At 24.8% G+C, this 15,455-nt stretch overlaps 5 protein-coding genes across 10 annotated transcripts; 1 reads left to right on the top strand and 4 right to left on the bottom strand.

The window, feature by feature from the left end:
- Window positions 1–488: 488 nt before the first annotated feature.
- Window positions 489–2,114, bottom strand: EMC4 (ER membrane protein complex subunit 4). Its single transcript, XM_033328420.2, has 3 exons — window positions 1,908–2,114; window positions 1,174–1,445; window positions 489–893 (listed from the first exon to the last, which is right to left on the bottom strand). The coding sequence occupies exons 1-3, from the start codon at window positions 1,964–1,966 to the stop codon at window positions 697–699; spliced, it is 528 nt and encodes a 175-aa protein (XP_033184311.1). The 5' UTR covers window positions 1,967–2,114; the 3' UTR covers window positions 489–696.
- A 417-nt stretch (window positions 2,115–2,531) lies between these two features.
- LOC117153901 (EF-hand domain-containing family member B) lies at window positions 2,532–5,998 on the top strand. Of its 2 annotated transcripts, none has more exons than XM_033328405.2 (10): window positions 2,532–2,783; window positions 3,032–3,187; window positions 3,400–3,580; window positions 3,721–3,844; window positions 3,918–4,055; window positions 4,325–4,535; window positions 4,620–4,812; window positions 4,992–5,069; window positions 5,344–5,456; window positions 5,549–5,998. In XM_033328405.2, exons 1-10 carry the CDS (start codon window positions 2,697–2,699, stop codon window positions 5,729–5,731), a joined length of 1,464 nt encoding a protein of 487 aa, XP_033184296.1. In that variant the 5' UTR covers window positions 2,532–2,696; the 3' UTR covers window positions 5,732–5,998. The 2 variants fall into 2 exon arrangements, with proteins under 2 accessions (XP_033184296.1, XP_076473347.1); XM_076617232.1 differs by lacking the exon at window positions 2,532–2,783 and adding an exon at window positions 2,795–2,927.
- Mpp6 (M-phase phosphoprotein 6) lies at window positions 4,821–7,097 on the bottom strand. Its single transcript, XM_033328422.2, has 4 exons — window positions 6,851–7,097; window positions 6,680–6,780; window positions 5,996–6,388; window positions 4,821–5,451 (listed from the first exon to the last, which is right to left on the bottom strand). Exons 1-3 carry the CDS (start codon window positions 6,896–6,898, stop codon window positions 6,091–6,093), a joined length of 447 nt encoding a protein of 148 aa, XP_033184313.1. The 5' UTR covers window positions 6,899–7,097; the 3' UTR covers window positions 4,821–5,451; window positions 5,996–6,090.
- Window positions 7,098–7,701: 604 nt separating this feature from the next.
- Window positions 7,702–10,197, bottom strand: Mic26-27 (MICOS complex subunit 26/27). Of its 2 annotated transcripts, none has more exons than XM_076617052.1 (6): window positions 10,016–10,197; window positions 9,584–9,753; window positions 9,272–9,393; window positions 8,933–9,166; window positions 8,427–8,584; window positions 7,702–7,840 (listed from the first exon to the last, which is right to left on the bottom strand). In XM_076617052.1, exons 1-6 carry the CDS (start codon window positions 10,028–10,030, stop codon window positions 7,823–7,825), a joined length of 717 nt encoding a protein of 238 aa, XP_076473167.1. In that variant the 5' UTR covers window positions 10,031–10,197; the 3' UTR covers window positions 7,702–7,822. The 2 variants fall into 2 exon arrangements, with proteins under 2 accessions (XP_076473167.1, XP_033184308.1); XM_033328417.2 differs by having other exon boundaries at window positions 9,584–9,762; window positions 10,016–10,196.
- A 1,158-nt stretch (window positions 10,198–11,355) lies between these two features.
- Wwox (WW domain-containing oxidoreductase) lies at window positions 11,356–15,038 on the bottom strand. Of its 4 annotated transcripts, none has more exons than XM_033328409.2 (7): window positions 14,837–15,038; window positions 14,601–14,665; window positions 14,127–14,363; window positions 13,818–14,013; window positions 13,543–13,728; window positions 13,179–13,434; window positions 11,356–13,104 (listed from the first exon to the last, which is right to left on the bottom strand). In XM_033328409.2, exons 1-7 carry the CDS (start codon window positions 14,923–14,925, stop codon window positions 12,895–12,897), a joined length of 1,239 nt encoding a protein of 412 aa, XP_033184300.1. In that variant the 5' UTR covers window positions 14,926–15,038; the 3' UTR covers window positions 11,356–12,894. The 4 variants fall into 4 exon arrangements, with proteins under 4 accessions (XP_033184300.1, XP_033184306.1, XP_033184307.1 ...); XM_033328415.2 differs by having other exon boundaries at window positions 14,127–14,252; XM_033328416.2 differs by having other exon boundaries at window positions 14,127–14,252; window positions 14,842–15,034.
- Between the last annotated feature and the right edge of the window lie 417 nt (window positions 15,039–15,455).

The raw sequence follows: 15,455 nt of genomic DNA, 5'->3' as shown, positions 1-15,455 counted from the left end.
ATTGCACTATTGTACAAAACGTTAATAAGAGCACCTTGAAGAAAGAAAGAAACTTCGTCTTCATATAAAGCTTATTTTGATTTTAAAAGTTAACTAAAAAGTAAAAAGCAATAATCAATTGAAAATGTTTAAATTTTTGGTACATCTAAATGTCTATTTTGCAAATAGTGGTATTATTGAATAGAAATATGTACACTAATATCTTTTTTAGATAACCTTAAGCATTGGGATTTATGCTGGTATATATATAAGTCAAAACTATGAGGTATGTTTTAAAATTGCCATTTCTTAATATACTTTAACTTAATATAATTTAATGTATCCTTTTCCATCGTATAGTAAAATTCATATTTAATAAATATAAATGTTGATTTATTACAGATACCTCGTGTAGATGAGCCTACTAAGATAATAGAACGAATAAAGGAAATTACAGATGAATATAAAAAAAAATAATTAATAATGATTTATCTAATAATACTATGACGTTTGTGGAATACGTTTTAATCCAGTTTATTGTACATATACGTTTATATATATAAACATGTAACACAATTTGATTTGGTTTGATTTTAATAAAACATTTTATGTAATGAGTGAATTTATAATTCACATATAAAGTAAAATGTATCTAAATTTACAGCAATTATTTACTTTAAATGTACATATTACATCTTTAAATAATTATATCTTACGTCATACATATATAAATCCACCACTAGAATATTCTAACCGTGCTTGTGGTTCTACAAATGCTAACCAATCGGATGCATGTGTTGGAAGTAATCCCATCGATTGACATTTGTATAATGCTAACGCAATATTTACCAATTGTCCCAGAAAGTACACAAACTTCTGTCCAAAAGCATGAGTTCCTTCTATTACTTTAAATGCTAAAAACAATTATTTTTATGATGAGCATAACTGCTTGTAACAATTTATTTTAATTTACTTGATTACATTTATTTTAATTAAATTATGGTTGCTCTATATGGAGCATTTAAACGTGTAGAATATTTCAGTTCTATATAGATATTTTTGTTTAGGCACTTCAGATTAATTTTTGTTAAAATTAATAGGTTTAGCATGTATTATATATATTTGAATGTATATGATACTAATTTTTTATTTATTATAAAATATATGTATGTAAACATAACTTGATATACTTACTTTGTTGAAGAGTAAATAATGCTTTCACTGGTCTAATTATTAACATACCAACCATCATAATAGGAAATATTGATATGGAATTACCCGCCATGTACATTATAAATAAATTCATCGGAACTTGTTTAAGAGGACCTAGGGCTAAATCCCATGATTTCTTAATTATCAAGTGATTGGAATCAGATTCTCTAATTGAATCGACAGCATGAAATAAAGCAACAGCAGGTGTATAACCTGGTGGTGAAGCAATATCCACATTTTTTTCTTGTTTATTCCTGAAAACCCATGTTTATTTATGAAAAACCCATATTCAGTCACATCATTCTGTTCAAAAATTAATTCTCTGACAAATACAAAGCATATCTACATTAATGTAAAATAGACAATAAATATATATAATGAAAATCATCATTGTCACAGTTTAACATTCATTTTGATTAATATCTATAATAAATATTCTAATGCTTGAATTGTTTAATAAGACGATATTAGTACAATGAGAGTGTACTAAATAAAGTACTGTATTCTAACCTCTACATTTTTAAATCATTTAATTATCTAAAACTATTGGAAAAACCACAATTTTCATCAACATATTTATTTTTTACAGTTTAATTTACGAGATTATATAGATCATATAGATGTATATAAGTTAAAAAATGATTTCAGGAAGTGATCATATTAAAATAAACTACATTGTACATTGAAAATATAACTTGAATGATAAAGTTACCAACTTGTGAGCGAAATCCAAAGCCCATTTAGATCGTTTTATATTTTGCTTAGCTGCTGTCATTATTATTACATATGTCTACACTTATTATATTATGTATTATTATAATTTGTCTGCTCGTTGCTACAATAATATAAACGTACAGTAGATTTACACTATACAATGACAGTATACGACATCAATCAAATGCTAAGTTCGTCAAAAATCAATTCTAATCGATTGTGAAATTTCAATATGTATAAAATTTAGTAATTAAAATTCAGCATTATAAGAAAGAGACACGTATTACTGAAATGTAATAAATAAAACGATATTAGAATTATGGCATTAAAATTTGACATACTTATCACAATGAAATAATTTGAAAAAAAATTAAAATCGTAATCATATTTATTTTAACATCTCACGAAAAGTTATTAACATTAAGTAATTGTTATGTAATAAATAAAAATTATGTTTAAATGACATTAAATTATGAAATAATAATTTTGATTATTTCCGTCTTAAATACCAGAAATGAGCAGAACATTTTATATACAGAAATAATATTGATAGAGATATGAAATTAAATTTTAATTATGTATATATTTTGATTATTTCTTTTTATTTCTAAAGGAGCAAATTAAAAATGAAATATAAAAAAAATGATAATGTATAGTACAACTTTTATATTTTATTTCTTTTGTTAAATTTGCTTCTACATAGATATTGATTAAGAAAATTTGATAGTTCAACTGCAATTGATAATATTGTACTTCATGTTTCTTTTACTTACTTAATATTTTATTTTAAGATGGAAAAATGTAAAAGTACTATAAATTCAAGAAATCAGCTTTTGGGTTTAGTCCATGAAGATGAAAATGCTTACAGCAAAAGCTTCGTAAGATTGTGTTTTATTAGTAAATTATAACTATTTTTTAGGCAAATATTTTATTCGATATAGACTTAGAAGCATGAATGTAAAATTGATAAAATACAGATTCGAGATTAAAAAATGTTTTCACAGTCAATTATTTTTTACGTGGTAAATTTATAAAACATTAGTGCGTTATTTTAAAAATAAAATAACAGAATATTGTTTTACTAAATGTTTATGTACATATATATCTTATGATTTGTTATTTATAGAAAACCTCAACATCTAGCATTAAAGAATGTTTTACAGAATATTCTTTAGAAGATAAAGTTGAAGCTTTGAGAAATATATTTGTTCATAATGAAAGGCATACACAAAAGTTACCACCGATCATGAGCAATATACATAATTCGAAACGAATAATTGATGTAAGACTGAAATCTACTATAACAAAATCTTTTTTATCATAATTTATGTTTATTATAATTTATTATATATAATTATATAATTTCCAGAATTAAGTTTTTAATATTTGTAACTTCTTCTTATAAATAAAGTTTGATTAATTAATAATAGTAAAAAACATCGTTGTGTAGTAAATATAAAAGTAATGTTTAATGTATTTTACAAATAATTCAAGGTGAAAGAATGTTTACAACCAGATGAAGAGACATCATTTCAAACAATTATTTCTGAATTAAGAAATACTGTTATGAACAGTTATTGGAATAAAGAAGTTGGTAAAACACGTTACCAAATTTCAAATCTACCAGTGGGTATGAAACCACTGGAAGTAACTTTTGGAAAAAAGCTTAAGTCTGGTATAAAATATCACCAATTAGTATATTTATAATAAAAAAATATAACTGCAATATAATACATACAATTTTGATTATTTGCCAATTTTTGTAATTGAATAAAGTTTATGAAATATTTTCATAAAATATTTTTTACTAATTAGGAGAAACTATGGGTGAACTTCTTAAACAAGAAATAATAGAAAGTGATATTCCAGAACAGAATATTTTTGAAATGTATAAAAAAAGTCATAACAGTTATTTACCTGCAGAACAAATTAAAAGACAGTATGAAATAATGAAATCTGTCAAATGGCAATTATTAACTTACATACTACATAACTTTAAATTAAATTTTCAGATATAAGAAACCATTTGATCAAAATTCTTGTTTTGGAAAATTATGGAATGCTAATACCAAAGGTGAACGACTAAAAAGACTCTTAACATGGATTATTGCAGATCCAGATCATTCACATTCTCGTATTGGTGAAGTAAAGTAAGAGTAATAGCTTCACTAGTTACAATGGTAGGAATAAATATCATTGTAACTAGATATAGTAAAGCTATTAATTATGTTATTACTGGAAAATCATATTATAATTATGATAAGAAAAAGTAGAAGAAACGAAATTTTTATTTAAGACAAAAGTAATATAAATTATGACTAACATCTTTATGTTAAATGAAAGAAACATCACGTTAATTTTAGAAAAAAGTAGATAATAGTTCTTCATTTTTAATGTTCCAATTATTTGAATATTTTAGAGATATCATGAATATAATAGATGATAAAGTATATGAAAAAAAAGGAATATCTGAAATGTTAAATATTTTAAGTGATTGTCCTATAAATAATGAAGTGGTAGTGCAACAGGGCTATTTACAATATATAAATAGTTTACGTCTGAAATTGAAGAAGCATGTTCCAGAAATTCCATTTTTAGATATTTATGAAGATTTATTATCCCTTGATAAAGTATTACATTAATCTTATTTCATTTTGCTATCTGTATAAAACTTGAAGACAAGTTAATTAAAGTGATTTTATATATGTTCATAGGATTATACAAACATTTTATCAGAAGATAAAGTCTTTTCTATCTTAGCTAAATATAAAATATATATAAATAAGACATTTCTAACACCTATATTAGATCTTCTTCAAATACGTAAGGAAGAGAATGTAAAGTATGAAGAGTTATTAAATCTCTTAAACTGGAAATATGACTTTCCTACATTACCAAAGATAGAAAGTAATGTATTTTTTAGAATTAATTCTTCCGTTTATTTGTTTCATAAATTTTAATTTTTACATGGTATATACATAAATAATATGTTAAAATACACATATTAGAATACTTTTTTAATAACATATCATTTTTCTAAATTATAATATTTAACATTAATGTCTAATATTGCATCATTTTTTCAGAGATTCCTTCAGAATGTCAACATTACAGTACTACATACAATACTACAATAGGAAATATAGAAAGCATAGATATTACAAGTTAGTAGTATGTTCTTTATATATTTTAGATGAAATAAAAATATATAATAAATAAATAATAATAAATATATATAAAGATAGACAAAATTTCATTTTTGAAAAACATAAAAATAACATTCTTCAGAAAGATGTATTTTTATTTTTGCCTTCTTCAATAAATTGTTATATTAATTCTTTAAGTTAAAAAATATGTATTTCAAATGTAGATAAAATAATATTAAAAATATTATAAACATTAAATCATCATGTCAACAATATCTCATTATTTTTACAGATATTCCAGCAGCAGGAATTTCTTATGTAGATTTGGATAGATGTACTGCTTACAGTCTTATACTTCCAAATATTTTTACAAAACATGGTCTTATCCCAACAGATCTATCTAGAGTATGTTTGAAAATAATTTATATAGTATTTGAAAAAATTTTAATTTTATAATATAAATATACATGTCTTGTTAATTATATTTCAAATAATAGCTTCGAAATAAGGAAGAAATAAAAAATATTTTTGAAACTATTGGAATCCGATTCCCCAATAACACCTTCGATTTGCTTTGGAAAAAAGGACAAGAAAAAAGCTATACAGATAATGTATCCATAGAAATTTTTGGAAGTTTGCTTGATCAATATGATGATTTAATTGATGATAAAAATAATTAAAATCTATAATTTAATACTGGAATGTAATAAAATATATACGTATATAACTATATTATATGAAATTACAAAGTATTTTTTATAGCATGTCTACATAAACATATATTTAGCTAAATTACGTTTAAATATTTTTTAATATCAGTTACGCAAATAATTATTTCAGTAATATTTTATAAATCTTAGTAATAAAAAGTTTATTATAATCTACATAAAATGTGTAAATATTTTATATGTATATGTATATATTACATATTATTATACAATTACCTTAGAAACTGGTATTCAATTCAGCAAGTAATATTTACATAAAAATTTCTATTAAAATTAATATATATACAAATGTAAATCATTCTTATCAAATATTAATATTGTGGTTTCAAAAACTTTGGTTTTTTTGGTGATAGTTCATAATCCTTATGTTTTTTTAATAATTTTTCATATTTATGTTCAATCTTTGTCAGTTTCCTATAATTTTTCCAATTTTTTGCCAATTGCTCATCTGAAATATCTACTTCTTGTTTTTCTTCCATCTCCGTATGTTCATCGTTTCGTTCCTCTTCCATGAATTTTTCTATTTCAGGATTCATTCCTTGAAAACTTACTCTGCCATCGATTAACTTCTCACAGAAGATATAACTAGGTTCAATGATAAATCTTTCTCTTAAATAAAAAGTAAACAGATAATTTTAATCTTTTTATGAAATACATATTCGTTTTATTCAAAATAGATTGTGATTATAGATGTACATATTGCTTTATTTTGTCATGTAAAAATTACGTTTATTATAATAATTGTTAGTCGTTACTGTGCAGTTACTAAGTGATATAAATATTTTATTTTACACATTAATTGACAAATTATAATTATTAAAAAAATAATGAGATATCCAAATACTTATGTGTTAAGTTTAAACTTGTTAAAATATTCGTTTAAGAATTGCAAAAACTTACGAATCTTTCTTCATACGTTTCGTCAGTTCATTCCCAAAATATTCTTCACCTTCTTCATGAAATTGCTGTTTCTCTACTTTTTCTTTCGTCCGTTTCATAAACTAATAAATAAATAATATTCATTAAAATATAAAATTTTATACACAATTTTATACAATTTTGTTAACTTACTTTCATTTCTAAAATACTTTTTGATAATTTTGCTTTGTTAACACTCATTTTTGTTTTTCCTTTTTAAATTAAATATACAAAATATAAAATACAATTGTTATTTTTGTAGTTCAGATTATATTTCAATGAAAATATGTGTAATAATGTATTATGATTAAAAACTTCAGTATAGCACGTGGTTATTGTTACAATGTACAAAAAACACGGAGCCGTATTTTGGATATGGTGGTACCATCTACCTGGTAAGTCAATAACTAACAAGAAATGAAATTTTTAACTGGTAGATGACGCCATTAAAGTTTTAATTTAATTCCTGAAGAGTTTAAGAACTCGCCTTGCGGATTAAGAAATTTTATTTCTTAATTTCGTTTCAAAGAGATTAGTTCTACCGTTTTACTGCTAGGTGGTTGTAGTGTTTCATGACCCGCTAACTGAATGATTTTTTAAATTTTCTTCTAATTTTGAAACTAGGAAAACTGTTTAAATAAAACTAATTTCACTTAATTCTTTAGGTTGCAAAATTTCATTTATGTACTCATAAGCTGAAAAATTTTACCTAGGAGCCGAAAAATTTGGTTTTGATTCTACTTACCCGAGCCAACGTGCACTATATATTTCAAATATATTTACATTTGAATCTTTTTATGAAATTATTTGAAATTGAAAACAAAAAAAAAATGTCAACAATTTAAAAAATTTTACTGTGCTTCTACATATAAATAGTCAATATTAAGTATTTATTACTTTTAGTCTAATAACTTTAGAATAACAAATAGATAATGTAACAAACAATTGAAACAAATCATAATCTTTTATAGTCATGTATTGGATTATTTAATAACGAATTGAAATTACTTCTCATGATTTTTATTTACAAATATTAAAACTTTACATAATTTTTATATTATATTGAATTATTAAATATTCATTAACTAATGTTGCTAATTCATTACTCTTTCTTCTCTGAATTCTTCACTTCTTTGTATTTAGCTAAAATACAAAAAAATAATAATTACATCTTAACATAACGTTTGAATGTGAATTATTGAATGTCTGGTGTTAAAAGGAAATGTTTATTTAATCAGGTAAAGGAAATATTTATAAAATAAGGATGACAATAGGCAGAGTACCTATGTGATTATACATCTACTTAATCAGAGATTTTGATTTCTTTGAATTTTGTACTTTTATGGGAGAAGTTTCTTTTACTGTTACTAATTCATGAGAATTTGAATCTCCTTTATTGTGATGAAATGAGACGTAATGAGCTTCTGATAAATTATCTCCTTCAGATCTTCCAAAGACTAAGACAAAAATTTTTGTAAAAAATCAATTTTAACATTAAAAAATGCAATGTTTTACCGTTATGAAAAATCTATTATTACTAAGTATCTTTAATATAAATTTCATGTTCCTCTAAATTTTTGTAATATTCAATTTTGGAGATTATATTCGTCTAAAGTTAAATATGTCATAGAATACATTGTACTGTACAATGGCAAACTATATTAACATTATTATTGTGTAAGGTACAGGAGGAATGATGCAATAAAATAATTTTGTTGTTGCATCCTACCTCCACTTTTTCAGTTGTATTGGTTGATACAGTTGTATCGCTCGTTTCTTTTTTAAAAAGTCGAGCTATCATACGAAAATATTCTGATTCAAGCACACTTTTCAGTAATGGAAATTCATTTACTGAAATTTCCTTTTTGTTACTATCCCCTGGTTTCACTGAAATTTTTAATGCAGCATTGAAATTTATACTATACTTTTGTATTATAAACACATAATGTATTACATAAGGTACATTTACAACACATTTTTTTATATCCATTTCTGTATTTTTTTACAAACGAATAAATTTGTTAACAATTTGTTAACAAGACTTTAATATAAAAAGTGTCCTAAATTCAATTTTAAAATAGAAACATCATTTTAGTATTAATAATAAACAGTATTATGTGTGAAAGAGTTCATATTGCTTGCCATTTGTATGATTAATACATAAAATAAATAAATAGATTTAAGATCATATTAACAGTCGTGTAGAGCAATAAAAGTATAAAGTAATATACATACCACCATAAATGAAATTGTAACTAATATTTCCATAGTGTTCTACTGTGTTTAATGCTTGTTTTGCTTCTTTGGGGAAACAAATACATCCAACAATACTAGCACCTGTAGTTGTATAAAACAGTCTTTTTAATATGCCTCCTCTGAGACTGAATATTAATCCTGATAAACCACCAATACCAACAGCTCCTATTCGTGGCATAATATTGGCTTCATCTTGGAGGTAATCAACTGCAACTGAAATAATATTACATTTTATTAATACTAATAGATTTGCATGCCATAGCACGTTCCAATTATATGAAAGTATTTCTAAATTTTATACTACACATAAATGCATACATTTAAGATTTTCAAAGGTACTTGAAACATCATGGGAAACCCTGTCTAATGTAACTTTTATCTCCCTCACTGTTTGACGTACTTTTCTAATATTTTCTTCCACAATAGAAGGATATTCTATGCTATAAAAAATTAATCATAATGGATTGATTATCTTCATAATGTAGTACAATGTTTTCTTATAGATTTTACTTCTTAAAAAATTTTTTAAAATAATGAATCTATATTTTAGATAAATCACATTTTCATAAAAGTCCTTTAAGAAACAGGGATAAAAATAATGTTATCAATATGAAATTACTTGCGCTTTACCATGGCATCTGCTTAGAATACCCATCATCGATAGAATAAATGGGTAATTCTGATGGTTTTATTAATTTCTTTCCTTGTGTTTCATTACTACATGGTGTAGTATCTTCAGGAGAAGTTGGAGGTTTCATTGCTGGTACTGCAGCACATAGCCCACACGGCATCAAGAATTTCTTGAACAACTTCATGTAAATATATATTTGATTTCTGTTTTCCATATTAGTAATAATATTTAAATTACTTTTGAGAAACTGTTTGCATTTATTAGAAATAAACAATGTTTAATAGTAATTAAGAAGCTATATTAAAAATTTCCTTACATTCTAGTATTTATTTAATTTAACAAATGTAACGGAAAATATAAAGTAAAATGAAATGAAAGAGAAATCATAAAATTAAAATAAACGATAGCGAAAACGTCATGTTTATAATTACCATTATTCGATACATTTTAAAATGCGATTTAATGATAATTTTCTTAAGAACACGTAATTCCTTATAAACTATGTTAGAATGTTTGAAATAATTTATAAAGATATCCGAGCATTATCAAAATTATGAACGAATTATAATTTGGCACTGTAGAAAATTAGTTCTACAGGCCAAAGACGAAGGATGCGACATCTAAGGTTACTTTCAGAAGACGCAAAATTATGAAATATTTAAAAAAAAACAAAAATGATGAAAACACATGTACATATTGTTAAATATTTACCCTGTTCAAATTTTATTACCATCGAATAATGTAATTAAAATTTATTTAAGTAATGAAACTCCTTTTTTACTGAAAACATAAATATTTAAAATATTCATTACTAATATTGCTCTTAGTAAAATAAGATAAATAAATATTATCAATTTTTAATATTTATATTTAAACTTAAGTAAAATAAATGCAAAAATATTAATTTTAAATATTCTATAGATATTTTAAAAGTACAATATGTATACAGTATGTATAAAGTGTATGTGTATATACTTACCAAATTTATATTCGACTTTAACCAAAATTTATGCAAAAACGACGTAGGACTTAATCACTAAAATCAAAAATCTTTGTACATTTTGTACTTACATTACTTTACACAAAATTGACATGATGTTTCAAGGCTTTGTTTATGCTGTCAATTGTAAATATTCGTAACAGTTTAAAAAAAAGAAAATCGGAATGTTGTATAAATTTTATTTTTTTCTGTGTTATATGTTGTTATATATAATACAAACTACAATGAGTTTAGAATTTTTTCTTCCTTAAAAATTAAGTATTTTGTAATTCGTTAATTGATACTTCAATAGTCATAATAAATTGCATTATAGGAATTATTATTTAAATACATACTTTTATGCCAGTTCTTCCAAATTCTACTAACACACGTGGTTGATAATCATCGCATCGATGAATTGGTTCTCTGCAAGTTATATCTCTGCCAAATATATTTCCAATAGTAGATTCTAAAAATCTGTGTACGTAGTTGTGCATAACGATTCCAAAAGATAATGTATAATTTCACTACTTAATTTTTTAATTTTTACGTTTCGTACAAAATCGGAAGTATTTAATGAGTCATTTTTATATGTTTGTGTATATGAATTTCTGTTGTTTTCACATATATTGCCAATTTGTTTGAAAAAACATGAGCACAGCTTTTTTTCTTTGTTACTGAATAAAATATTTTGTTACGTATTTAAATTTTACATGAATATTTGAGTGGGAAAAATATTCTTTTTATTTTTTAATTTTATTAGAAATTTTATAAAATAAATATTACTGAAAAAAAGTTTGTATAATTTTTTTATTTTTACATATATCATACTAATTTAATTTGAAAACATGAAATCTTCTAAAAGTTTAGGAAAAAAGCTTTTTTCTTACACATCAACTAAATTCCTTAAAATTAATTTGTAAACATTTCACGAAAGATGTCCGTTTTTTTAATTTAACAAAAAATAATAGTTGAATACAATCTCAATATACATAGATATATGTTTTTAATGTATTGAGTTGTTTGGAAAGTTTGTGCTGTTTTCGGTAGGTGACATTACGACAGGTTTGAATATATCAGAATAATTTAAAACAAATGACACGTGTCCATATTCTAAAAGATGATATTTCAGGCATCTTTAGAAAAGGGTTTGATTGGAATATATTATATATAAACTTTTGTTAGTTTTATATGCTCTTAAATGTGAAAGGGCAAAAATGTCACACTAGTAGCAAACAAGATAAGCGCTGTTTATGGTAACGGTGTTATATCAGAAAGAACTGTGCGGTAGTGGTTTGCTAGATTTAAAGCTGATTTAAATCTTGAAGGTCAAGAATGCCCGGATAGACTCTCCACCATTGATGAACATCAGATCAAAACATTGGTCGAGAATAACCTACGCTATACATGTGAATTAGCAGAAATATACCAAAATCTACTATTCACGAACATTTTGTAAAGCTTGACTATATAAACCGTTTTGATGTATAGGTTCCCCCCAAAATTTAACAGAAAAAGATTTGATGGATCGCATTTCCATTTGCGATTAACTCTATAAACGCAACGAGAAACACCATTTTTAGAGCAAGTAGTGACGGGAGATGAAAAATGCACTATTCATAATAATGTTGAGTGGAAAAGATCCTGGAAAAAGCGGAATGAATCGCAAGTAAACAAATTACAGACAGCAATTGGACAAAAACGTCCAGAACTATCTAATCGGAAGGGTGTCTCATTGGGACAATGCACGGCCTCTTATGTCTTTGACTACTTGACAAAAGCTGTTGAAGCTTGGTTGGGATGTGCTACCCCACTCACCATATTCAGCAGACATTGCACCCTCAGATTTTCAGCTATATAGATCATTACAAAATTCCCTTAATGGCAAAAACTTTAACTCTTTGGTCAACCTGAAAAATCATATTGCAACGTTTTTTGCTGAAAAACCTAAGAAGTTCTGGAAGGATGGAATATTCAAGTTGATTGAAAGATGGAGGATGATTGTGGAACAAAATGGCAGCTATATAATTCAATAAATGTATATCGATATTTAAATGTGCTACGTTTGAATTTTTCTCAAAAATTAGGAGGAACTTTCCAAGCAACCCAATACATAAATAGCTTCATATACGACCATAAATAGAATTTAGGAAAAATGTATTAAATTACAAAAGATATAAAACCAAATTTATTGAATATAGAATTTGTGATGAAAATAGATATAAATTTCTTATTAATATTTTAAATCTATTAAAAATTTTTGATTGATTAAAATATTCTTTGAATTCATGTTTTCTGTTCATTCATAACAATATTGTATAATAATATTTTTCATTTTAAATCAAATTTTTCATGAAATTTCCTAACTTTTATAGCAGAAACAAACATTTTTTCACTAATAAACCATAATCTTTCTGCTAGTGCGGGGTTTAATGCAGTTTTTGATGGATCACAACGATAACAATTACTGAAATAACATCCAGTTATCCCTTCCAATTCTGGTGCGCTCGCGCAGAAAACTGGTGTACTAGCAGCTTGTTGCTGTGTGATTTGAAAAAAAAAAATTGTAATTACGTTTTCTCAAGTATTCTGTTTTAAATAACTGATTATCTTACCAGCGATTTTGTAAAAGGTCGTACTAGCATGAACATTAATCGGAGTATCCATGAATAACGACTTAATGAAGAAGAAACCATATTACCAGGATGACAACAAAAGACATTTACAGAAGGCCACCGTTTTGCTAATTCTTGTGCAAATAAGATATTACATAGTTTTGAATTATTATATGCTTCCATAAACCAATATTTATATGGAGGAGGAGATAAAGATAATCGATGAAAATCTTCTTCTTTTCTTAAATTTGAAAATCTATTGGTAAAAATAAGATATCATATATCAATTTTTATTACAGAAAAAGAAGATATTTGTTATTATATAATATATGCAATATTATATTTATTAAAATGTTTTAAATACCTGTGTGATTCACTTGAAACTATCACTACTCTGGAATTATGACAACGTTGTAGTGGTTCTTTTAATAAAAGAGTAAAGTAAAATTGAGAAAGATGATTTACTTGAAATGTTGTTTCAAAACCATCTTTTGTAAGTGCATACGGAATTGCAAAGACACCAGCATTTAAAATAAGGATATTTAAAGTGCTAAAAATGTAACAGATGTAATGTAAATATGGTAAATTTGTTATGAAAATATATTGCTATTAATGATAGTTTTACCCATCTAAGCATACCTATATTTTTGGTTAAATTCATCAGCTGCTTCTTTAACACTATATAATGATGACAAATCCAAATGTAATGTTTCACACATAACATTTTCTTTTTCTTGTTGTATTTTTTGTATTGCTTCTGCACCTTTTTCTAGATCTCTACAAGCTAAGATAACTTTACATCCATGTAGAGCTAATGATCTAGCTGTTTCAAATCCTTAAAAAATATAATTAGGTAGAGAAAAATAACATACTAAATTGTCTATAAAGGTAGAATTATTGTTGATTACAACTGATCTGAATAGTATGAAATGTATGTAACATATATACCTATCCCAGTATTGGCACCTGTAACTATGGCAAGTTTACCCCTTAAGTCTCGACCATGTAAAACAGATAATGCTGTGCTACTACTATCAAAACGTTGTCTTATAGGCTGTGATGATTCTCTATATTCTGTAGCAAATGCAAGCCGAGGGTCAGTATATGTTGTTGTACGATTTATATGATCGACAAATAAGACTTGACCATCTTCTGACACACGTTTTTCCCATCCAGATGGCAGTTCTTATTGATAAATAACATTATCAAATTTTATTCATAACAGTTAATGTTTGAAACTTGTTAATAACTGCATAATTATTTATCATCAAGTTCAAAAAGTACATAGATGTAAATATTTAAGTATCAAAAGTACATAGATGTAAATATTTAAATATTATAAATTAATATGTACTATGACATAAGTGGTTAATTAAAAATTTAGATTGTACATATATAAAAATTTATATAGTAATATTGTACCTCCCCCAACAGTTTTTGTTCGACCAGTTCTAGGGTGTGTCCATTGTGTGCCCTTTGTACAATGACTAAAAACAAAACAGTATTGAGATTTACAAAATTACATTTTACAGATGTATTATAGATAGATAATTTTATATTAAGTCTTAAGTACTGGATGTAACACTAGGTTTTATTAATATCTATAATTTATATCATAATAATAACAATAATAATATATAACGAATACTATTATTTACTTTACATAGTAGACATTTCCATTAGGAGTTGTCATTTCTTCCCATCCAGGGGGTAATTCATCTTCACTATCGGATTCATTTAAAATCATCCTCTTTTCTTCTTATTTTATACTAATTTATATTGAATTCTTTATCGCCTTACTTGGGTTTACTGAGTACGTATTTGCTTATACCATGAGTCTATAACGTATATCGATTTATATCATGTGTTACCAACAATATAATCAAAAAAGTACATAACAAATAACGGTTTATCTGATGTGTTACCAACATTATAATCAAAAGAATGAATGATAAAAGAAAATGTTTTTTTGAAATACAGATATTATATAAAATACTTATATATTTACTTAAAGAAAAAATATTAAAACGGTATAGTTATAAATATTTTAAAATTTGTTATCAGATATGATATGACTATTTTGCTTAATTTTATATTATTTTATTTCATATATATTTAAATATACTATATATATACATTGTATGTACCTGTGTATTATACATTCATGATTCATTAAATTTTAATTTGGAATAAACAGTAAGACCAACTATCCATTAACGTTAAATTTTTTGTATAAGTAAAGTGTAATTTTCATTGTGTACGTAATTTATATATTAA

The sequence above is a fragment of the Bombus vancouverensis genome, chromosome 3 (genome assembly GCF_051014615.1).
Source record: "Bombus vancouverensis nearcticus chromosome 3, iyBomVanc1_principal, whole genome shotgun sequence".
Lineage (NCBI taxonomy): Eukaryota > Metazoa > Arthropoda > Insecta > Hymenoptera > Apidae > Bombus > Bombus vancouverensis.
This window is presented reverse-complemented; position numbering and strand designations above follow the sequence as displayed.

What these genes read in the sequence shown, in the direction of transcription:
- EMC4 (XM_033328420.2), bottom strand. Translation starts at nt 1,966, where the DNA reads ATGACAGCAGCTAAGCAAAATATAAAACGATCTAAATGGGCTTTGGAT. An exon ending in GCTTTGGATTTCGCTCACAA is followed by an intron (nt 1,446 to 1,907) that starts GTTGGTAACTTT and finishes ATGGGTTTTCAG; the next exon opens with GAATAAACAAGAAAAAAATG. An exon ending in ATTATTTACTCTTCAACAAA is followed by an intron (nt 894 to 1,173) that starts GTAAGTATATCA and finishes AATTGTTTTTAG; the next exon opens with CATTTAAAGTAATAGAAGGA.
- LOC117153901 (XM_033328405.2), top strand. Translation starts at nt 2,697, where the DNA reads ATGGAAAAATGTAAAAGTACTATAAATTCAAGAAATCAGCTTTTGGGT. An exon ending in TGGAAAAAAGCTTAAGTCTG is followed by an intron (nt 3,581 to 3,720) that starts GTATAAAATATC and finishes TTTACTAATTAG; the next exon opens with GAGAAACTATGGGTGAACTT. An exon ending in TACATTACCAAAGATAGAAA is followed by an intron (nt 4,813 to 4,991) that starts GTAATGTATTTT and finishes TCATTTTTTCAG; the next exon opens with AGATTCCTTCAGAATGTCAA.
- Mpp6 (XM_033328422.2), bottom strand. Translation starts at nt 6,898, where the DNA reads ATGAGTGTTAACAAAGCAAAATTATCAAAAAGTATTTTAGAAATGAAA. An exon ending in AAAGTATTTTAGAAATGAAA is followed by an intron (nt 6,781 to 6,850) that starts GTAAGTTAACAA and finishes TTTATTTATTAG; the next exon opens with TTTATGAAACGGACGAAAGA. An exon ending in AAACGTATGAAGAAAGATTC is followed by an intron (nt 6,389 to 6,679) that starts GTAAGTTTTTGC and finishes TTTTTATTTAAG; the next exon opens with AGAAAGATTTATCATTGAAC.
- Mic26-27 (XM_033328417.2), bottom strand. An exon ending in TACCTTTGAAAATCTTAAAT is followed by an intron (nt 9,167 to 9,271) that starts GTATGCATTTAT and finishes ATATTATTTCAG; the next exon opens with TTGCAGTTGATTACCTCCAA. An exon ending in TTACAATTTCATTTATGGTG is followed by an intron (nt 8,585 to 8,932) that starts GTATGTATATTA and finishes TAAAAATTTCAG; the next exon opens with TGAAACCAGGGGATAGTAAC.
- Wwox (XM_033328409.2), bottom strand. Translation starts at nt 14,925, where the DNA reads ATGATTTTAAATGAATCCGATAGTGAAGATGAATTACCCCCTGGATGG. An exon ending in AACAAAAACTGTTGGGGGAG is followed by an intron (nt 14,364 to 14,600) that starts GTACAATATTAC and finishes TTTATCAATAAG; the next exon opens with AACTGCCATCTGGATGGGAA. An exon ending in GAATTTAACCAAAAATATAG is followed by an intron (nt 13,729 to 13,817) that starts GTATGCTTAGAT and finishes TTACATTTTTAG; the next exon opens with CACTTTAAATATCCTTATTT.